General features: G+C 43.8%; 1 protein-coding gene across 5 annotated transcripts in view; it reads left to right on the top strand.

Moving 5' to 3' along the window:
• RCAN2 (regulator of calcineurin 2) overlaps positions 1-23354 on the top strand; it is a 229619-nt gene that overhangs the window by 199054 nt on the left and 7211 nt on the right. For all 5 annotated transcript variants that reach the window (XM_081140267.1, XM_081140266.1, XM_081140269.1 and 2 more), the window contains 2 exons: positions 7255-7428; positions 10020-10191. In XM_081140267.1, coding sequence (XP_080996393.1) covers positions 7255-7428; positions 10020-10191 — 346 coding nt within the window. The remainder of the gene's footprint in view (positions 1-7254; positions 7429-10019; positions 10192-23354) is intronic.

The following is a 23354-nucleotide window of genomic DNA, read 5'->3' as shown; positions in this document are numbered from 1 at the left end:
TGCACAGTTAGAGCATGTATCGAATCAGGGCTGCTGAGGGTCACAGGCACTCTCGCAGACGGACCAGCGGAGGAGAGGAGTTGATGGCCCAGAGAAGGATGACACTGTCGTTAGCCTGCAGGAAATGCCATGAACCAAGGCAGCCACTGACGTAAACTGAAATGGGCAGCTGTAAAATGACTGCCAGGCCCTTTCTTTGTATTTATAACCATGCAGATATGTCCATGTGACAGAGATCTGTGTTCATCACTGCTCTCTTAGAGCTCCCAAGTTTGCCTGTCCACCCTCTCCCCACCCCCGGTACATGTGGGGTGCTCCTCCCCGGTAGGCCGTAGGTGTTCAAAGAACCAATGGAAAGCTTACAAATATCGTAGGAGGCAGACAGAAAGCATGCAGGCAGCGTGCAGGTATCTTGCTTGGCACAGCCAGATTCTGTAGCCCCTGGGCACTTGGTAGGGTAAATGTGACCCACCAGAACAAGCCCTGGATTCAGGTGCTGGGAGGGTCTCTTTCATCCAAAGGGTGGGCACACTGCACAGAGTTAGACCTAACAAGGCTCTTAGGCACGCAGACGGTGCCAGCCATGGTTTCCTCTCTTGGTCCACTCATCTGGCACCTGCTGCCCCTTACTGAACACCTGCAGGACAGGTTTCAAGCATCCCCCTAACTTGTTGCTCTTCCTCAGTTCCGCATCTTGGGTATTTACAAAATGGGTTCACGTGGGGCAGGGGCATAGCCATCTGTAATAGGATGTGTGGGCTGCAACTTTGCAGATGCAGATTTCTGGGCTCTCAATCTGATGATTCAAACACTTAGGGAAATGAGTCTCAGTGGTAAGAGTGAGGTAAACACTCTACTTATTTTAGCTGTTCTGAAAACCTAGACCCCAGACTCCTTGGTGATGGCACTGTAGACTCAGTCTCTTAGTCACATTTCCTGAAAGTGAATGAAATATCAGCTTCAGGGCCCTCGTTTGCATGGGCCTCTACCCAAACCCTGGCATGGCCCTGGTATATGCTCACATGCTCATCTATTATATAATTTGCAGAAGTTATTCCTTATGTTTTTCTTTGGTTCTCATTTTTAAAAAAATCTCACTTCTGTGCCTAATGTTGTATGATTTGCTTAAAGAGGGTGTCCCCAGTTGTCAAAGCTTCAGGTTCCACAACACTTAGATGCCCCCCTGTTTAAAGATCACTCCAGTTCATAGCGCTTGTACATTCTTTTAGTTCTGGAGGAGTTTTTTGGTTTTTGGTTTTCTAGTTCTAAATGCATAGGTGATGGCTCAGTGGAATCAGAGGAATGCAGACTTCCTTAAGTAAAGAAGTAAAAATGTACCCTCGTATAGCAATGTCATCCAGCCACAGCGAACTTTAGGGCCACCACTGGAATGAAAGAATAGATTCAAACACAGACCATGGAAAGCATTCTGTTGAGAGAAACAAGTGGTGAAACCATAAGGTTTGGGGACAAAGCGGGGCTTTTTGCGTTTGGAGTCAAGTTTTAGATCTGTCTCTCACAAGGACTCCAGGGAGAGGGGATAAAGGTCTTTGTGCCTTTGCCAGCGAAGTAGCTTTTCTCAGAGCAGTTATGTGACATGGAGTCTGCCCACTTCTTTTATCAGCAAATAAGGGTTGAGAGCCTCCTTTGCCTGATGAGTTTTTAATTTAGGTAATATCAGACCACAAATGGAACAAAGCATAATTTAAGATAAGTCTATCTGGCCTAAGAAATGCGGACAGGTTAAAATCCAGACGTAACCCCCCCACATGCAGGCCTGGTTGCTCCTTTCACACACACAGCTGTGCTGTGGAAGACTTACGACAGCATTCCCTTAGACAGTGGCTCTCCTGGGCTGACCATAAAATCCAGGAGATCCTGACACTTGGATTTGCACATGACCTGCCGGTGGTATCCACTGAGAGGTGATGAACCTAAATGAATTGTTGCATCCCTGGGCACTTTCTGGGAGGTGTTATCTGTCAGACGAGAGAAGCTGCATTTCTTATTGTGCTTTTGACAGAAGCTGAATTTCTTATTAAGATAATTTATACCCAAAGAGGACCGTAAGAGAAACTTGAAAAGTGCATGGGCCCACAGCACTGGTAGGAAGGAAGGTGAAGACCTCGCTGGACTCCGGCTGCCTTCAGCGCCAAGCATGTTCTTCAGATCCACAAGGAGAGCCCAAGTTCTCGTTCTTGGTTTTCAGACTTCTCACTCGTTTGCGTATCATCAATGATATTTCTGTCGTATAACCCACTTGAGTTTACTAGCTCTGGCTTTGCTAACTAGTTGGTGGTGTGACTGTGTAAAGGTCATTAACTTCTCTGGCTTTTGGTTAGTTCGTAGCTACTCAAGGATCATCATGATTCCAAGGCTCCCTCAAAGGGCCTGTTCGGGAAGTGGGGGTTCAGTGAGGTGATACATTAGATGATATTGTTTCTCTGCTGCCTGCCTGGCCTAGAGTTACATTGAAGGTAATGTTTTAATATTCTGCCATTCTATAAAACGCTTTGGGGTTTCGTATCAACCCATCAAGGAGAATACATTGAGCACTCTTCCTTCGTGCTTCCCTCTGCCCCCACATATGTGTACACACACCTGGCTTGCACACCCCACCCTAGGATGACCTAACTTTCTACTTACTGCTCTCCTAGGGAAAAAATCGGCCTAATCGTGCTGGTTGACTCTTCAAACTGGATCACTCCCAGATTCAATTGCTCACTAACGCCGCCTGTATTAATTTCCTAGGGATGCTGGAACTGAGTGGCTTAAAGTAGCAGAAATGTATTGTCTCACTGCTCTGGAGGCTGGAAGACCAAAATCAAGGTGTCAGCAGGGCCATGCGGCCTCTGAAACCTCTAGCGGCTCATTCCTATCTCTTCTTAGCTTCTGGCAGTTGCAGTCCGCTGGCAGCTTCTGGCATTTCGTGGCTGGTAGATGCATCACTCCAGTCCCCCGTCTTCATGTGAAATTCTCCTTATGTCTCTGTCTCCACATGGTGTCTTCTTAGAAGGACACAGTTGTATTGGATTAGGGGCCCGCCCACCCCCCTCCAGCATGACCTCATCTTAACTAGTAACAAGTTCAAAAATCCTATTTATAAATAAAGTCATATTCTGAGGTCCTGGGGGTTTCAGCATATCTTGGGGAGGGAAAATAATTCAACCCGTAACATAGTCTTCAGATTCCTCCACTGGGACTCTCCTTGCTTCTGACCCTGGCAACTGTTCTAACATCTCCCTCAAGTTCCTCAAGCCTGTCTCCCTTCACCTCCTCTGCTCTGAACAGAGGGCCTCACCTTCCACTTCCCTGAGACTAAAAAAAAGCACCCATCTTGTTCTGCTTGTTTCATTTTCAAACCCATCACCCTTACCTAGTCACCTGTCACATGGAAGAAATGCCCACAGCTCTTTCTGAAGCCCCTTCTTCTTGTCTCCGCCATCTACTCCCCTCCCCTCTTTCCTGTCTCTTCTCTCTCCTTCATCAGTGGTTTCATTTCTTCAACCAATAAATGTCTCCCTGCACCACTAAGAATCTTCTTGTGACCCTGACTTCCCACATAGTTATCCTCGCAGTTCCCTTTTGGTCGTTGCCAAACTCTCTGCACCGTTTACCCTGCCACATTCACTCCACGGTCTATAGCAATCTGTGTTTCACCTCCACATCTGTTTAAATAGGTTTGAGTGGGATCACCCATGGGCTCTCATTTGCCAAAACCGTCCTTATTCTATCTGCCTTCCCGCAGCTTCCCCTGGGTTCATCACACTTCCTAGAATGACCTCTCTTCTCCCCTAAGACTCTCACTAGCCCTCCTGTCTACCCCCAAGCCAACCAAATCCATACAGTCTCTGAGATTCTATTGCACAGCAGCTCTCAGAGGGTGGTCTGCAGCTCCTGGGAATCCCCAGCACCACTTCCCTTGAGGTGAAAACTGTCTTCATAATACTACTAATACATTTCCCTTTTCAACTGTGTTGACATTCACACCCACGGTGCAAAAGCGAGGGTCTTTACCCTATGAATCAATGCAGTGGCATCAAACTGTACTGGTATTACCTGTATCCTTCACAGCCACACACTCATTGTTAAAAAAAAAAAAAAAAAGGAAAAGTAAGAAGCAAAATACCAGTTTTACATAAGAATGTCCTTGATGAAACAGTAGAAATTAATTTTATTAACTCTTTACCCTGGAACCTTTTTAGTAATCTGAATAACAACTGGGGAGTATACACAAAGCACTCTGCAGCAAACAAAACACAGTGCTTGGCTGGAGGAGACAATCTAAGCTATCAGAAGCTGAACTGGGCACTTATTTTTCTCATGGAACAGCATTTTGACTTGAAAAAACAACTAACAGGCAAACTACAGTTCTGCAGACTTCAATATTTGGCAGCCATTTTCTCAAAAATGAATGGGCATGCTACTTCCAGAAAAATAACTAACAGTGTTTGTTTACAATTATTGATTATTACTATCATTGTAAAGTGGGGGCCCCAGGTGGTCCAGTGAAAAACCTGGCCTCTGAGTTCTGGGTGGCGCAACAGAGTTGGTGAAAGGGCTCTGTTGACTTGTGAACCTAAGCCCCAGACAAGGGATGTCAAAGAGGCCTCTGTCATTTGCCAACTCCAGCTTGATGGTAGTAGCTGCCTGGAGGCTTCTTTTGAGAGCAGTGGAGAAAAAAAGTGCGCTCATTAGTGACATCTGCCAAGGTGTCCCAACAGAGACAGCACATAGGCCATTGATTTCCAACCCTCCCCAGAGCGCAGAGCCCAGGACTCCTTGATTCCTTTCTCCTAATCCAGGCCCTTGAGGACAAACAGCTCAACAACTGAGATGTGAGGCATTAAGAAGAAATATAGAATAAAAAGTAGTGAGTTGGACTCAAAGGAAAAGAGCACCTGCGCCCCCCCCCCATCTTATCTCAGTGTTCATACTGGGGCCTTGGGGTAGGTATAGGGAGGTAGAACTCCCAAACTGGAAATGGAAAAATAGAGCCTCAGAGACGACCCAAGGAGTTTGTTTTAAAATGATCATTCTCTATAGCAATAAGAGCTGTTAATCTCTTAATTCCTCCCATTCCTAAAAATTCCCCAAATTAATCAAGCCACTAGCCATGATTTGACCAATGGAGAATACTGTCATTGTTAAGGACCAGAAAGCATTGTACTCACCAGAATTTCTGTTCAGGAAAGCACAGGATTATTGGGAAAAAATTCCTTAATGAGCCCCCTTGGAGTGGTGGTTCAGACCCCAAGCCTGGGAGTTGGCTGATCCCAAGGCCTGAGAAATGAGAAAAATGCTGCCAAGGAACAGACAAGGAGATAGTGTTGTTTCGCTCTTGATAAGGAAAGGGGACTAAGAACGGAGCCTGGAAAGAGCAGAAAGAACCCCTCAAATTCTGTGCATGTCATGAAACAAACAAACAAAAAGCTAGCCTTGAGTGTATGCTTTGGGGTTCTGGACTGGATAGATATGGGACAAAAGAGAGAGTGTGCAGACACAGGAGTCAAAAATGGGGGGCTATAGGATTCCCTGGGGAATCTCAGAAATGGGCAACAATGTTTGGAAGGATCACAGGCTGGAGACTTGAGGGTCTGAGACAAGTTCATCTGGAGGCCCAAGAAGCCCTTCTTTGACAAGTGAGTTTCTTTTCCTGAGCAACCTCAGAAGTCAGTGATTTTACCACCCCACGTCACATCATGTTGTTGACCCTCTTAGGTGTGGTCACACATGATCCTTGGGTCAGTTTATTGCTCTCATTAAAGCAACTGTCTCTTCCGCTCAGCCTGGCAGTGTAATTTTTTCTGTAGTTGAAAGCATGTCTGTATTCAGGGTCACGAAGACTTTGGCCGGTGGTGATTCTGCCACTAACTGGCCACGTGACCAGGGGCAGGTCCTGATCTCTTCAGACCTCGGGGTCCTGTTTGGTAAAATGATAGAGATGAGGAGGGAAATGTTGAGTGAATTATCCTTTAGGTCCCTTTCAAATAAAAATTAAACTAATCTTGCATCATTAATCTTTTGTGCATCTTCATTCCCACTTGTACTCACTCATAACAAAATGCCTTTTACTGTAGAAATAAAAGAATCAGGTGTTTTGTTTTAAATAGAAGTTATTTCCTCAGTGGCAGTTTCTCCATTAAGAACACTCAGTAATTCAACATGCACTGTTTTTGTTACTTATAATAAGGATTTTTTAAAGCTAAGAGGAACCAGATGGATGGTGTTAATATATAAATATTTTTAGTTCTCTGTGTCTTTTCCAAATCATATGGGCATTCTCTTATTTGTGTCTATGTCTGCCTCTCACATTAGATTGTTAGATCATTGTGAGTCAAAACAAAATGATACTTATCTCTGTATCCTCCTAGAGACCGCACATTGTACAAAGTGAGCGTTTAATAGGGATCTGTTCAACTGAATTGAAAATTGCACTGAATCAACATTTTTAAATGATTACTTTGTATTGTGATAGGCTTGGTTATACCATGGGAATAAAATGTTCCCAAAATCTCAGTGATTTAATGCAATAAAGGAAAGGACCCTTCCCCCCCCCCCCTTGTCAAGGCAAAGTCATCTATAAGATGGAGTGAAAGCAAGGAGGGAGATATTTGTGCTCCACACAGCCTCTCAGGGACCCAGGCTGAGCAGAATCTGCTTCTGACTTCTAGAACACATACCGTCTTCAGGGAATGAGACTAAAAATTTTCTCAAGAGCTTTTTCCTGCCTTCCACATACATTTCATTGACCAGAACTAATCACATGGTACTGTCTGACTAGAAGGGTGTGTGGAGTGTGGGCTCTCATATCTTTAGGCAAGAAAAGTGCCATTAATATTAATCCCTAACAATGTCTGCCATGTGCTTTATTCACTTGTGCTAATATTTTGGAGATAATGGACTTTTTTGAGAATCTTAAGATAGCTATGCCCTCTCTCTCAAGGAAGAAACATAGGTACACAGAAACTTATTAAATATTTTGCATAATTTTTAGGTTTTTCACTTGCTTTAAACCCCATTCACTTACTCTACGGATTCCTGGAGCCAAGTTATGGATCCTTTGACTGAATCCATAAGCGTGCTTCGCACCTGGTAATACACCAACAGATAAAAAAAAATACAAAGCCCGTGTTCAGTTTTAATTTTATGTTGGGAACAGCTGTTCATTTACTTAATTATTTGTTTTTGTCAGATCAAGCATCATGTAAGATACATGACCAATGGATGTTCCTCTGTGTTTGTTTTGATCAGGAAAAATTTGAGGGTCTGTTCCGGACTTATGATGACTGCGTGACGTTCCAGCTGTTTAAGAGCTTCAGACGTGTCCGAATAAACTTCAGCAACCCCAAATCTGCAGCCCGAGCCAGGATAGAGCTTCATGAAACCCAATTCAGAGGGAAAAAATTAAAACTCTACTTTGCACAGGTAAGGTAATTCTGACCAAAGTTAATTCTTTTGCCCTACATTATTTTTTGGCTTTTAAAAAATGTAAATGGAATTCTTTCCCACTTTCAGACTGGTTTGTAGTCCATAATTAGCCCATTTAGAAATAAACTGATATCATGATTCCCAGGCAAGGACAGCATAGAGATTTAGAAAGCAGACTCTGAGAATTGACAGCCTGGGCTCTAACCTGGATAAGTTACATAACTTTACTGGGTCTCAGTTTCCTCGTCTATAAAATGGGGATGATGATATATGTCCCATACCGTTGCTGTGAGGACTAAATAAATTATTGGCTATTAAAGTGTCTAACATCTGGTAAATGCATAATAAATGACAGCTAATAGTTGTAAAGAATGCTCTAATCACAACTACTCTTAACCTTCCTAGCAAAGTTATAACTAAAATTTATATTATATGACAGTTTTAGTGGACTATATACTTTTTCAGTGATTCACATTTATAATAAAAGGCTACAAACATATAGAAATTAATTTTGTGTTTTATTTAATCCAAAAATAAACTCTGGCTCTTCCAAAAATGGATGGGTAATTCTTGGCAATGCACACAGTAGAAGATCAATGTCCATAATGTTTAATCAGTAGATAACTTGATCCATCTCTTATTGGTTAGTGGGCATTGTTTCCACCTTCGGACTCTATTAATATGGTACAGTGAAAAGAACATAGACGTTGCTTCTTTTTTAGGGCTGAATAGTATTCCATTTTATGTATATACCACATTTTCTTTCTCCATTCTTCTGTCAAAGAACATTTAGGTTGTTTCCATATCTTGGCTACTTTGAATAGTATGGCAATGAACATGGAAGTACTAATATCCTGTTTCAAGAGCCTGATTTTAATTCTTTTGGTTAAATACCTAGAAGTGGAATTGCTGGATCATATTGTGGTTCTATTTTTAATTTTTTGAGGAACCACTAACAGTGTACAGGGATTTCCTTCCAACATTTGCTATCTTTTGTTTTGTTGAAAATAGCCAGTCTGACACATATGAGCTGATATCTCATCATGGTTTTGATTTATAGTTTCCTGATAAGGCATGCACTGAACATTTTTCATATACCTATTGGCCATTTGTATGTCTTCTTTGAAGAAATGTCTATTCAAGTCCTTTGCCCACTTTTGAATTGAGTTATTAGTTGTAGGGTTGTGGTTTTTTTTTTTTTACTATTGGAGTTCCTTATATATTTGGTAGGACTAACCCCTTATCCTATATATGGTTTGGAAATATTTTCTTCCATTCTATAGATTGTCATTTCATTTTGTTGGTTGTTTTCTTTGCTGTGCAGAAGACTCTTAGTTTGATATAGTCCCACTTGTATATTTTTGTTTTTGTTGCCTGAGCTTTTGGTGTCATATCCATGAAATCACTGCCAAGACCAATGTCATGAAGCTTTTTCCTTATATTTTCTTCTAAGAGTTTTATAGTTTCATATCTTACATGTTAAGTTTTAATCTATTTTGAGTTGATTTTTTGTGTATAGTGTAAGGTAAGGATCCAGTTTCATTCTATTGTGTGTGGATATCCAGTTTTCCCAGAACCGGGTATATTTTTGACACCCTTGCTGAGATCAGTTGACCCTATATGTGTGGATATATTTCAGAGCTCTCTATTCTGAGCCACTGTGTCCTAGGTCTGTCTACATTGCAGTACCATTACTATTTTGATTACTATAGCTTTTAACTATATTTTTAAATCAGGAAGTGTGATGTTATTTCTCTCAAGATTGATTTGGTTCTTTGTGGTCATTTGTGATTCTATATGAATTTTAGAATTTTTTTTTCTATTTCTGTAAGACAATAGTCATTGGGATTTTGATAAGGATTGCATTGAATCTACAAATTACGTTAGGTAGTGTGGACATTCTGCAACATGAGACAACATGGTGAACCTTGAGGACATTAGCTAAGTGAAATAAGACAGTCACAGAAAGACAAATATGGCATGATTCCATTCATATGAGGTACCTAAAATAGTCAAATTCATAGAACCAAAGAATGGAATGGTGGTACCCAGGGGCAGGGGAGGGAGAAATGGGAAGTTACTCATCAACAGGCATAAAGTTTAAGTTATGCATGATAAATAAGCTATAGAAGTCTTCTGTACAACATATTACCTACAGTCAACAACAGTATATTGTACAGTTACTTTCATATTATGTGAATTTCACCTCAATTAAAAGAAAGAAAAAGGAAGAAGGAAGGAGGAAAGGGAGGGAGGGGTGGATCTGGGGTGGATCTGGTGACTGGCAGCATTAACATCACCTGGGAACTTGTTAGCAATGAAATTCTTGGGCCCCAACCCAGATCTACAGAGTCAGAAACTCCCGGAGTGGGGCTCAGTAATTCGTATTTTAGTAAGCTTCCCGGGTCATTCTGATGCACACTAAAGGTTGAGATCTACTGTTTTAAGGGTGAAATAAGATAATTACTCCTCACCACATGCGATGTGCTCAATTATTAAGGCTAAAGTGAGACTACACCTTAGTATATCAAGGTGTCACCTCTCAGCCATAATGAATCATGCGTCTTCATTTCTGCTCTGTTTGAAAGGTTCAGACTCCAGAGACAGGCGGAGACAAGCTGCATTTGGCTCCACCACAGCCTGCCAAACAGTTTCTCATCTCACCCCCTGCATCTCCTCCCGTTGGCTGGCAGCCCATCAGTGATGCCACCCCCGTCCTCAACTATGACCTCCTCTATGCTGTGGCCAAATTAGGACCAGGTAAGTTCTGAGGCCCTTTTAAAAATAAACATGTGTCAGCGGCCGAGAAAAGCCAAACACGATGAACCACCATGAGACCCTGGGTTCATGGTCACATCTGCATTTCTAATGGATGTATTGCTCCATGTGGACAACGAGTGGGATGACGAATGAGAATATAGCATCACACTTTGTAACTGATTAAGAGCAAGTCAGGAGCCAGTTCTAGAACATCTATCCATGTGAATTCTGGATGGCAATGCCGACAGTGTAAGATTGGAAAAGACTACTTAATTCTTATGGGATTTTTCTCTCTACCACCATAAAGTTATTTCCTCAGAACAAGCAACATGAGCTCTAGCAGCTGGCATGAGGTTTCTATGCTGTGCAACCCTGTTTTATTGCAGTCATAGATGTGCCCAGGAAACCTCTGCCTGCCGAAGTGAAGCTTCCAAGGCCCCAAGAAATTGGACATAGTAGCCTCAAACTTTAGAAATATCTTACGGTCACTTTGTTCTAAGATTGGTATATGTATCTTGGACTTACTCATTTTCATGGCAGTATAGTATTCCACATCACTCTTTATGCATCCCTTCTCTGGTTAATGGACATTTAGAATGTTTCCAGTTTCTTGCCATTATAGTTAAAAATCTACAGTTAACATTCTTATACATATCTCCTAACCACTTTTCCAAAAGTTTCTTTACATTTTATACCTTGGGATCATGTTGTCCTCAATTTCAGCACATGTTTCCACCTTGTACTCCAAAGTATGTTTCCTGTATTATGGCAGGAGAGGAAATGGTGGAGAGGGTGCTGCCAGGTAGCAGCTGAAGTATTAGGCACTGTGGACCCCAAGGGAAGTAATGGCCAATGCCACTGCTCTTTTTACTGGTGGTTCTCCCAGTGTGAGAGGGAACTTTAAAAATATAAACTCAGTGCCCTGACTGCACTCTAAGAGATTCTCATTTCATTGATTTGGATCAAGTCCAGGCATTAGTATTTTTTAAAATCTTCCCAGGTGATTCTGATGTGCAGATGAGTTCAAGAACCACCAGTAGCCAAATGCCAAATGCCAGGGGTGGTATATTTATAAGTTCTTACCAGTATTCCTCAGTGTGGTCAGGAAAACATTTGGACCAGAGTCACTCACCCCAGAAACCTGCAGTTTGAATCATCCCACACGTTGATTCTTCCATACACTGAATTTTGAGAAACCTGGATACTAGAGCGACCCACTATCCTGGCTTGCTCAGTACTGAGGGGATCCTGGGAACTTTCAATGGTAAAACCAGGAATCTCTCAGGCAAAGCAGAAAGAGTGGGTCACCTTACGGTGTCCTCAGATGAGGATGAGTCTAGTTTGATTAATAAGCACTCGCGGCAAGAGGATTTCTGGCTGTCCCATGTGTGGCCTGAAAGTTGAATTATGGGATTCTCAAGGGCAAGCTCCTTGGGGGTATCTTTGAAATCACCATCAAGTCACTCAGCTTCTGGGGTCATTAAAGTGGCCGTCCATTTCCCTCAAAGAGCCGTTATGAAAAGCAGTAGGTGTCTAACTGAGATGGGCTGATGAAAGAAGCAGTGTAAAAATAAGGGAGATATTTGTGAAATGCGATTTCCTGGAAAGTCTGGTTCCCATACAGGAATCCTGAGTTCATGCACCCCCCATCCAAAGAGAGCTGTGTCTGTCATATGCATCAATGTCAAGTGTAGAAGTTGAGTCTGCTCAGGTCAAGCCTCCTGGGTCCACTTCCCACAGTAATTCAGGACACTGCACAAGCAGCAAGCACCCCACCCTCACCGCAAATGGACCTGTCAGAGCGGAGGTCCTTGAAGCTGCCTGTTTGATTTGCGTGCAGATATTGACAAGAACACATATGAACACTTTGTGCAGTTGATTTGAATGTCAACACACAGAGCTCTTCATAGAATCATCGAGGTCTTGGCTAGAGGACCTAAGAGACCGTGGGCAACTTGCATTTTATAGGAGGGACCCAGAGGCCAAAGGGTGGGGAGAAGTGACTTGCCAATGACAGGGCTTCCACTGCTGTGCTCTTCCTGCATCCGTCTTTGTCAAGGAGGCCCAGGCCAGGTCCAACTTCCTTTTTTTAAAATATTTTTTATTGATTTTTGGAGAGGGAGGGAGAGGGAGAAAGGAGAGAGAGAAACACCCATGAGAGAGAGAAATATTGACGAGCTGCCTCATGCAAGCCCCTTACTGGGAATTGAGCCCAAAACCCAGGCCTGTGCCCTGACCAGGACTCCAACTGGCAACCTTTCAGTGCATGGGAAGACACTCAACCAACTGAGCCACACTGGCCAGGGCCCAGGTCAGACTTTCTGACCAGCAGATCCCAGGGTCGACTTGTCCACTCACTTGGAGCTGGTAATCCAATAAGTTCAAATTCAAAATGAGAAAGAAAATTCATATGCAGTTCACATTCACAAAGCCTGATGCAAAGACAAGATCAGGGCGAGTCTCAGACACCCACATGGCTAAGGGAGCTGAATCTGGTTCTGGAGGGTATCTCCCTGGACCAGCAAGACCTGGGACTGAAGGAGGCAGGAGAGACGGGTAGAGTGGAAATTCAGCCTCAGAAGGGCTGCCCCAGAGCCTGGCATGGAGGAAGAATAAAATGGTCTTAACGAGGCAGAGGAAAAAGGGGGGTTCTTTGTAAAATTGTGAATAACTCCTCAATAGCGTTAAAAATGCATTAATTGTGCTGCTAACGGATGAGCCTCACTTTCCTTACCAGCTGAGTTACTGTCTACCAGTTCTGAAGTGCCCTGCTGTGCAGTGAGCAGAGATAGGAACAGTGACTATCCCCATTTTACGGATCAGAACACTGAGCTCTAGACAGATGGACGAACTCACTGAGGTGACACAGCTGGTTGGTGGCAGAGGCTAATGTCAAACCCAGCTCTTCTCACTCCCCGCTTGGCCGGATCCAAGGGCCTATTAAGGACACGGGCTGCCTCGGTGGACTTTAGGCCCACTGGGCTCTGACACGGGCAAAATGTGTATCCTAACCCTGAATTGACAGGTATCTGTAACCCCACTGTGACTTCCAGAAAGCCTAACGCAGGGTCTAGTAAGTGTGCAAACGAAGTCCTGTGCACTACGTGTGCAAGAGCGAATCTCACGAGTCTCCTGCTTTCTAAGAATGGCTGATCTTGCGTCCCATGGAACAGCTGTAATTTGGATGCATTCCCTGGGACTTCTTTCTTTCCACTCCTGAGGCTGTTTCTCTTTAGCTATTCTTTTGTTCTTTTCCTGTGACCTTGAAACTTCTTCACCCCACACAGATGAATGATTTGTATCCAGCAATCGAGCTGAAAACATCACCAAGTTCTAGTAGAGGCCTGGGCCTCTGGCAGCTGTTTTAGCTGCAACAATGAGAGAGCAGGGCCACACCCTGCATCCTTCCCACCCACATCTCTGTGCCCTCTCCAATGAGGTGCCAACCTGAGGAGTTGCCCCTTCAGTCTCTTCATGGCATTGTGCACAAATGCTCACTTCTCTTTATGCTAATTTTCTATTGTCTAACTTACTGCCTTCCCTACTTTTTGAGGGTAGAGAATGCATGTTTTCCTCATTTAGGTATTCCCGGTGCCTGATTGCACCTTGCCCATAGTAGGTGCTCAATAAATATTGAATGAGTAAATAGATAGAGCGATTAGCCTGCCTAGAGATAATTTCTTCACTGGCAAATTGTTACTTTCTTAGGGCTTTAACCAAACTGAGCCGGGCAGCACCAAATTAATGTTTTCTCCGGTGAGAGGACTTATGGCATTTCCATTTTAAAAATAATGATTTAGTGAAATCCATTTTTAATCCTTTGGCAGAATCATTTCAGTAACAAATTATGACTCATCCCGTTTTAAGGGATGAGTGCCTCTGTTCCAGGGATACAGAAATGAATTAGAACAAGAGCAGAGTAAAGCAACTGCAGTGGTCGAAGGAGTGGAGTTTTGCTTTGGAGGAGTGACTAATGGCACTAAGTTGGTAGAGCTGGGTCCCTGAGAAGAGATGCAGGAACCTAAAGTGCTGACAAAAAGGAAGTCTAAAGACAGAGCAGCCTGGGGCTGGGATCCAGGGCTAGAAGGTGCCAGGCTCCAGATCGCTTAGCAAACCAGCTGGCTTGCGGGAGCTATAACTTGTCAGGCTGCCCAGGGTGGCAGTGACCTGCGTTATTAAGACCCTTTCACGGGAGACAAATGTGAGATGAGGACTCTGGACTCGGCTCAGACAGGCAGGGACAAAACAGAAAGAAACTCTGGTGACCCTCATCCAGAACCCCCTGGAACTTCTAGAGAGGTTCCTGAAACAAGCATGGAGAGAACAGTTCAGTTTCCAAGGAGCCAAGATCTATCCAAGCCTGTGGGCTGCCTTTAAAATCCTTAACAGGGTGTAACAGCGTGAGACCAGGGCAACGTGACACTGAAGAGGCATCTCCCAGCTCTGTGTATCACAGAGAGGACAGGTTTGCATTCTGGGAAATACAAGAGCACAATTTCAAACATTCTTAATCAGTGTCCCCATACTTCATGTTCTGTTTTTGATCCAGAAAGTAAATAAACATAGATAAATTAGGGGAAAAAATTTAAGTAGAAACAACAACTAAAACTTATAGATAGGGCTTACTGTGCGTCAGGCACTGTTCTAAACACGTCACTATATTATTGTATTTAATGCTCACAGCAACTTTGTGAGACAAGCATTGTTATTTTCCTCATTTATTCGGGTGGGGAATGTGAGGCACAGAGTGGTGTAGTAACTTGCCTGAGGCTGCATAGCTGGTAAGTTAAAATATGTTCCTCTGCCACCAGCAAGAAGCAGAAAGGATTGATCAAGCCACCACCCTTGCCCTGGGGAGTGAAAAGTTTGAGAAACCGAAGAGCTCTCTTGAAGAGTAAAATCAATTTTTCCAGAAAAAACTCAAGATTGTTACAAAAGGAAATTTTAAAAATACAAAACAACTGAGAAATCTGGTTCCTCTACATTTCATTTCTCTGATTACTGACACCCCCCCCCCCCCCCAAACACTCTCACTGCACCAGCTTGGTGTTTTCCTCTCTTGTCCAGAGGGACCGGTGGATCAGAATTTGCCTTCCTCTGCTCTGTTTAAAGGACAGTGGTCATCTCTCTAAAACAGAAGCTTTCTGCATTGATATTTGTCCCCCTGGTGAATTTAGAGAAGCTGGTAAAATAAGCCAGGCTTTGACCAAGGGGGACGTGAATCAGATATTTATTTTGGTTTATTGTCTAAGACCCATTGTTCCTGACTCCAGAGAGAGGATAGTGCTGTGTTCTTGCTGAATGTAAAACAAAATAGGAAAAACAAAAGCCCAGCCCAGCAAAAGAGTTTATCTATACCAATCAGCAAAAATAGCAAAATAGAGCTGTAGCTGCACCGAATGGGTGGTGGACCTGAGGTGGGGTGGGAAATGCCAGCCTTTGTTCTGCTCTCTAGGATGGCTCCGGAAGGTCACACTCATTGTCACTGGAAAAGCCTGCAGGGAGCGATATGAAAAGTCATTGTCTGTTCCCTTTTTTTCCTCCTGCTATTTTTAGCTCTTGTTAGGGAGATCAATTTTAGTTAACTGCAGAGGGAGGCTTAAAGCTGTGCTCGAGTTTCACGTTGCATACATCTGCTATATTTAGATTTTTTCCAACTTCTTCTCCATCAAAACATGCCACAGTAAAGCAGTTTTGCCGGTTTGCTGCTTTGTATATATGGCTTCCTCCAAAAGGAAAATATATTTTATTAATTCATGTAACTTATAAGGAAGAAAAATTTTCTATCCTAGGCTTATTGATTCAAAGGTAGAGAAAATTCTGTTTTGAAAATATACCTGATGCCCGGCCGGGCGTGGCTCAGTGGTTGAGCATTGGCCTAGGATCCAGGCGATCAAGGTTCGATTCCCGGTCAGGGCACATGCCTGGTTGCGGGCTCGATCAATGACTCTCTCATCATTGATGTTTCTGTCTCTCTCTCTCCCTCCCCTTTCCTCTCTCTGAAATCAATAAAGATATATTTAAAAAAAGAAAATATACCTGAACACCTGTATTTTGGGTGCACATAGTGTAACCATTACAGAATCCTCAATTCTTCTTTAAACAACTGCTATTTTTCTGATCATGGGTATGAAAAGCAAATCAAACAGCCAGTCTCCAGTGCTCCAGTTAGTGCAGTCTCTCTGGGTCATTCCCCACCCAAGGAACAAAGATTTCTGATCCTGGAATGCATGCTCATAATTTCCCATCTCCTTTCGAAGAATTTTCCCTGAAAAAAAACTATTTTAAAGGGGGTTTTTGTCTCAGCTTATATTCCACAATTATCTTCAATCACTATTGAGTAGAAATATAAAATACTTCCTTTTTTATTTCACAGGTAAAACATGCACATTGCATAAAAATAGAAAAGCGTACACATGACCAAAATTCTGATGCACTCGCGATCCCATAGCTGTTCCTTTAGCCAGAGCCCTGGTACGGGAACGGAAACCTCATGGCTCTGTGACCAAGCACACAAGGAGCTCAGACCAACAGCTCTTTCTTCTCTTATGTTGGCTGCTTCCCTCTCACCCCGTGTGGACAAGCCCCACCTCACAAGCTTTAGAGGCCCCCTTGTCTCTGGTCAACCTTGACCTCTCACTCCTCCGTCTATGGTCTCTTTAGTCTTTCTCACCCTTACCTTCCTTCTAGGGCTCCCCCTCTTTGTCACAGCCACTAATTCAGGTCTTCAGTCAATCAGTGGCCTCCACAAAGTACTTTAGGTCTTAAATAACTCAGGAGGGAATGAAGACAAATGGCCATCCTGCTCTAGTCTTCAAGGGAAGCCCCAAAAGATAAGCAAGCTTTCTTTAATTGAAATAGAGCACCACTTAAAACCACGGAAAGATTCTCTCTCTCTCTCCCACCCCCACCCCTTCATCTTACCGAGAAATCCTTCTGTTTTCCTACTTTGATGTGGAGCAGGACTGAGGATGGTGAGACAAGGAGAAAGACTCCGTTCATGTCGATAATATTTTCTTATTATAGGAAAATAGGTCACTAGACCTACTGAGGCAGGGAAGTCAATGGTGTGCAGCCCTGGCGTCTTTTCTGCACCATCCCAACTTTATTCTAAACGTCAGAGCCAATACAGTGATCATGCTTTGACCTCCGTGGACCTCAGCTGGATTCCTCGCTCCACCACTTGTTTGTGGTGACCTTGAACAATTTCCTTCATCCCTCTGGGTTGTTTTTTTAATGGTGATTACTTGACAACTTGCAAGGTCATCTTGAAGATGGAATAATTAATACAGGTGGAGCTGTATTACTCCAGGGGCTGGCACATAGAAACAATCACATTCTTGGCAGCGATCACTCTGCTCCGAGCAGTATTGTTAACAGGGCATTCTCAGAGAGATGTGTTCTCTGCCATTGTATGAATTGAGGTCTGTAAAGCTCTCGGAATAGTGTCTACCGGCCAGAAAGAATGGTGTTCAGGTGGCGGTGATTGTTATTTAAACGGGCCTGTTCTCTGAACAGCCAATGACATATTTGGGTCGGTCTGTGCTCTGCTTCATGCTCTTTGCACCCAGGCTTACAGGACCTTCTGTGACAGAGACAGCAGCTGCTACACAAAGGAAGGGGCAGGCCTGCTATTCGGTGATTGATCCCACCCTCAAGTCCACCTATAACATTTTTCTCCGGGCCCTACCAAAATTAAATATGAGCTCATAGAAACACAAAGGAATCAGAGAGGGAAACATTTGCAAAGGACTTTCCTCCTTGGAATATTTCTTTCTCCCTGCAATATTTTCTTTAATCCTGAATCTTTCCATGTCTACTTAGAAAATAAGTTCTTTCTCCCCTCTCAGATTGAAGTTGTGAATAGACAATTTAATGGCTGTGATTTTAAGTTTCCAGTAAGTCCTCCTACCCTGGAATACCTCCTCTCTTCCCCCCTTCTCTGTGTAGCTGTAAATGAAGTTCCAACAAGAGGAGAGGTATTTCTCTTGTTTTAGGGTGATGATTAAAACTCAGGATGTGAGTTTGAATCCAGACTCACTTTTGAGTAGCTATATGACCTTGGGAAACTCTTAATCTCTCTGTGCCTCAGCTTCCTCAAGAGTAAAATCAGATTGTTGTGAGCATCAAATGATATAACCCATATACATCCACATGTCCAGCTCTGGGCATAGTAAATGCTCCCTATTTGTTGTCACTTGTTTTTCAAACCACATCCTAGTCTCCTATTGAAATCTATGTGCCTATTTTAAGTTCTTAACTCAGTGTTTTTCAATGTGGTATTTTGGAACTGACAGTCCTACACACGGCAGTACTGTACATTTAGCATCTTTGGGCATCACCTGCTAAATGCCAGTATCCACACCCAATGCAGTCCCTATGACAAAAAGAAATCCCCATCACATTTTCAGATAACGCTGAGAGTGTTTGAGAACCACACTAATTACACTTTAGCAGTACTTATCAGGTGGTTGTCAAATGTGAGAGACACAGAGGCAAGGCCTGCCTAGTAAGGAGCCCGAGGGACCAGTGTGGAACAAGCAGAAGAGGGGAAAAGAGGGGGACAGTACAGAGAAGTGCCACCTGCCGCCCCCCCCCCCAGACACTCTTTCTTTCCTTCCTTTTGGAAAAATAGGGGAAGACCAGATTGACAGTAGATAACTTAAAAATACTGTGAAATAGCATGTCTGGGTGGGATGTGGGGCAGGGGGCAGCTTTGGAAAACATTTTTTGGAGAATGTTTTTCCCTGTAACTGAGTCTTTCTCTCGAGGAACACTTTTGGCCCCTAATTAAACCAGCAGTATCCCTGCCAGGACTGAGAGAGGGTTCCAAGACATGGCAAGCAAATCCCGGCCAATGCTGGTGGGGAGGGAAGAAAATGCAAGTCACCTCTTCCCCTCCACTGCTTCTGGCTGTCAGTCTCCTTCCTACCTCTCCCAGGTGTTTGGGAGCTGGATCAGTGCCAGGCACCTCGTCTTCTCTGCAAGTGACAGGGAGCAGTAGTCAGCTGGGCTTGGCAGCCTTGTGGTCCCTCCTCTCTCTGCCAAATGTGATGAAGTCCTTACCCAGCGCTTGAAAGGAATGGAAACCTAGAAACGAACACCTTCCAAGCACATTTAAAATCATTCTCAACTCTTCCCTCAATCTCTGTTCCATTCCACCAACAGGTGTATGTTCAGTGAAACTAACACCCATAGAAACTCCATTGGACTTATTCTGTCCATCAGGACCCACGTTCTCACTTCCTCCTGAGGAAAATCACATTTACAATAAATTCATTGTGGGTAGGGAATTGCAGTGCCTTTTAAGTATGACGAAGCCTGCAGTGATTTGATATTGGAATTTCCTTTCTTCTCAACCAAATATAAAGGGCTCTTAATCCCAACTAAGGTTGAGTGCTCAGCACACAGCCCAGCCCAGCTCTGCATTCTGGGTCCCTTGGAAATGTCCTGAGCCCTTGCCTCAATAAGCCATCATCCATTTTTAACATTCAGCGTAGATTATAACTGACATCTGCCTTTTCCCCGTTTGGTTCAGAACTCACTGAGGGTTAAATAACAGTAAGACAGACGAGCTCAATAGTGAAGGCTTTGTTTCTGATGAACGGCTAAAGCTGAGACTGTGGTTTAGTCCAGCGACAGCCAGGACTTCCTGATGCTGAAGTCCAGAGCCATGCAGGTTTACTCCTCTGTCCCAGAGACAGAACATGTCACACTGCCCTGCACACGGCACCGACTTTTCTGCCGGGCTTAGCATTGAGCTGAGAGCAGAGCAGAGCGCAGGCTCTTTGCAGGTGGGGATGGCTCAGAGAAAAAGGTAGGAGAAGGTAAACTGAGCATTTCCAGCTCTGTTCCCTAAAGCTACCTATCAGGTGTTGCTTCTCTTCCATGAGAGGAACAAAAGAGGGGCCAGGGAGAGAGGTCCGAGTGGTGGGCTCATGCAGCTCCCTCCACATGAGAGGACCCACTGGAGCTGGTGAAGTATCCACTCTAACCCAGCACTTGAGCAGGGAAAAAGAGAGAATGACTCTAAAATGCAATTAATTTCAACTCAGTTGTAGTGGCTTAGCTTGCTTCTAAACAAAGAGAACTTGTATGACTCGTGACCCATCAATTGCTGCATAACAAATTACCCCAACATAAGTAGGACTTAAAATAACAGTTATTTATTTTGCTCACAAATCCGCTATTTGGGCAGATCTCGGGGGGGCAGCTCCTCTCTGCTCTGTGCATTGTTGCTGGGGCAGTGCAGCTGGGAACTGGCCAATCAACTTTCAAGAAGGTTCACTCACATGGCTGGCAAGAGGTGTGACTGTTGGCTGAGAGCTCAGGAAGGCTGTGGGTCAGGGACCCTGGTGCGTCTCCATGAGCTGCTTGGGCTTCCTTACAACATGGAGGTGAGGTTCCAGGAGAGAGCATCCTGACAGAGCAGGTGAAGTGCATGGCATTTTTGTGACCTAACTTAGAAGTCACACTGGTCACTGCTGCTAGACTGTATCAATCAAGGCAGACGTAAAGGCGTGCCCAGGTCTGAGGGGAGGGAGCACAGTGGGAACAGTCCTTCATGAAGGAGTGGCAAGGTTCTCAAAGAGTAATGTCAGGCAGAAATTATGACCATCTTCACCAAACACAAGTAATCTGCTGTAACACGTAACTTTTCTGTTGAGAATTCACCATTAATATGAAAGATAATAAAGTTAAAGCAAGAAGGAAACACAGAGGGTCTTTTTTCAGAGTCCAAAGTCACCATACGAGATGTAGATTAACTCAGTCTATAATTTATAGCCCTTTTCTTTTTATGATTTATTAAATGTTGCCTTTTGAGAAGATTCATTGTCAAGGAGAGCATGCCTAGAAAAACTAGCAATTGGCCAAACAAAAAAAGGCAAGATGCAAAAGGAATACATACTCCTTATTTAGCTAGAGAACCAATATTCACTAAAAATATGAGTTGCCATGAAAATGTATTAAAAGTAAAAGATAAAACTCGGCTCCCTTTCAGTAGAGTCTCTTGTGGAATATGAAAGCACTGGGGATAACGGGACTGGTATGAGCACGTTGTTTGAATTCAGACAGGGTTTAACTGAGTTTGATTGAATCCTGGCCCTGCCATTTACTGCCTGTGTGATCTCACTTTCTTCCTGTATGAACAGACATTATAAAACCCACATTACAGAGCTGCTGTCATAATTAAATATCTACTTTATGTGAAGTGCTTAGAACTGAGTCCAGCATTTGGTGAGTGCTCAGTAAATGGTTGTTATGTTTAAGGCAGGCGGCAAGTTTCTATGACCGAGCACTGAAAGCACACTGAAAATGAGGGAAACCCCTGCCCTTCAATAGTTCTCAGCTCGGTTGAAAAGCTAAAACTTACACAAGTTAAACTAGAGGAGAAAAATTCACGTGTGCATGTGTGCCAGACATTACACAACTCGGTCATGAACGGTCAAGTTCGATGCCTCCATAAATCATTAACACATTTATAACATGCGGCCTAAACTGCAGCCATCACAAAAGAAGTTCAAGTCCTGGCTTCAGTGGTTTGAAATATAAAACATCCCCAGAGAAAATTATGAATAATACAAAGACGATCTAATGAAACATTATGAATATGTGGCTCACACTACCTCAGGAAAAGACAATCAGAGCTCTCATTAAAAAGGCAGCTCGGGCCCTGGCCGATTTGGCTCAGTGGTTAAAGTGTTGGCCCATGGACTGAAGGGTCCTGGGTTCGATTCCGGCCAAGGGCACGTACCTTGGTTGCAGGCTCCATTCCCCTGCCCTGGTCAAGGCTCGTGTGGGAGGCAACCTAACAATGTGTCTTTCTCGCATCAGTGTTTCTCTCTCTCTCTCTCTCTTCCTTCCACTCTCTCTGAAAAGCAATGGAAAAAATATCCTCTTGTGAGGATTTAAAAAAAAAAAAAGGCAACTTGGAAGTGGGTAGGTACAGAGACGAAAGAGGAGGAAACTTACCAATGAGGAAAGAAGGAGGCAGTGGTCAAGGGGAAAAGGGTCATTCAGTTTTGAGGATCAGAATTCACGATGCCCACTGTTACTCGGGATCCAGCTGGTCATTGTCCACCCCTGGCTGCTGTTTCCAACAGCGACCCCCCTGAGCAAAGCTCTTTGTAATTAATCAGCTGCTTCATTCGTTCACTATTGTGAAGTGTAACTAGATTAGTTACATCAAATTGAAAACCAGAAATTAACTTGGGGGGGTCAGCACCGACCACCATACGGCCTTAAATAATCCTATCATGCGTCTCGGGAGGGCTGTACAAAGGCCTTGACACGTAGTTCTTTATTTTGTAGTATCCCAAGGACTTGGTGGTTATTCCCATTTAACTGATGAGGAAAACTGAGGCTTAGAAATGTTGGAGAACACTCAGACTCACATCACTAGTAAGTGATGAGGTGAAGTTTCCAAATGTTTTTAGGAAGTTTATTCTGGCGGGGAGATTACGTCCTGGGGTGAGGAAACCAGCTAAGAGTCTCTGGGTGGGAGGAGGTGAACCATGGATAGGTCATTACAAGCAGGGTGTGTGGGGGGAGCACACGAGAAATGTTTCAAAGCGATATTCAGTGACGCTCGGCGACTTAACTACGGTGGATGAAAGACAGAGCGGGTTCAAGGATGCCCGACTCCGAGGAATTGTATCTCGAAGGCTCTCAGAGAAATGGAATAGCTGGGAAGTTAACATAGATCGACAGGGAAAATCCATCATTCTGCTTTAGTCATGTGAGTTCCGAGAAGAGCAGGAGACTTGGATGGAGATGTGGGTGCATCGAGATGCGGGGGTGAGACCAGGCTGAGCACACGGCGTCTCATAGGGACAGGAACGGGGAGCTCCTGCTTTTCCAGAGAAAGAATCTTCTGAGAAGAGCAGCAATGCCGAGAAATAAAGAGCTTCGCTGTGCTCTGAAAGCGTCCATGCAGGGCGCCCTCTGTTCCTGGAAGAAGTCATATAAGGACAGCTGGGAGGTGGTGACACTTTAGGAAGGTTTCTCTTTCCCTCCATCACAGAAGTTTTCTCATTAGGAATCTGAACAGTCTCGGCTCTGTCTCACAGCACATAAATGTAGTATTTTCTGTATTATTGGCCCACCCTGATCATATCTGCATTATGCTGGTTTTCACAAACCACGCATAATCAAGCTGATTA

The sequence above is a fragment of the Miniopterus schreibersii genome (genome assembly GCF_964146895.1).
Source record: "Miniopterus schreibersii genome assembly, chromosome: 6".
In the NCBI taxonomy this organism is placed as follows: Eukaryota; Metazoa; Chordata; class Mammalia; order Chiroptera; family Miniopteridae; genus Miniopterus; species Miniopterus schreibersii.
Note: the sequence above shows the minus strand (reverse complement) of the source record. Positions and strands in the feature narration are given on the sequence as shown.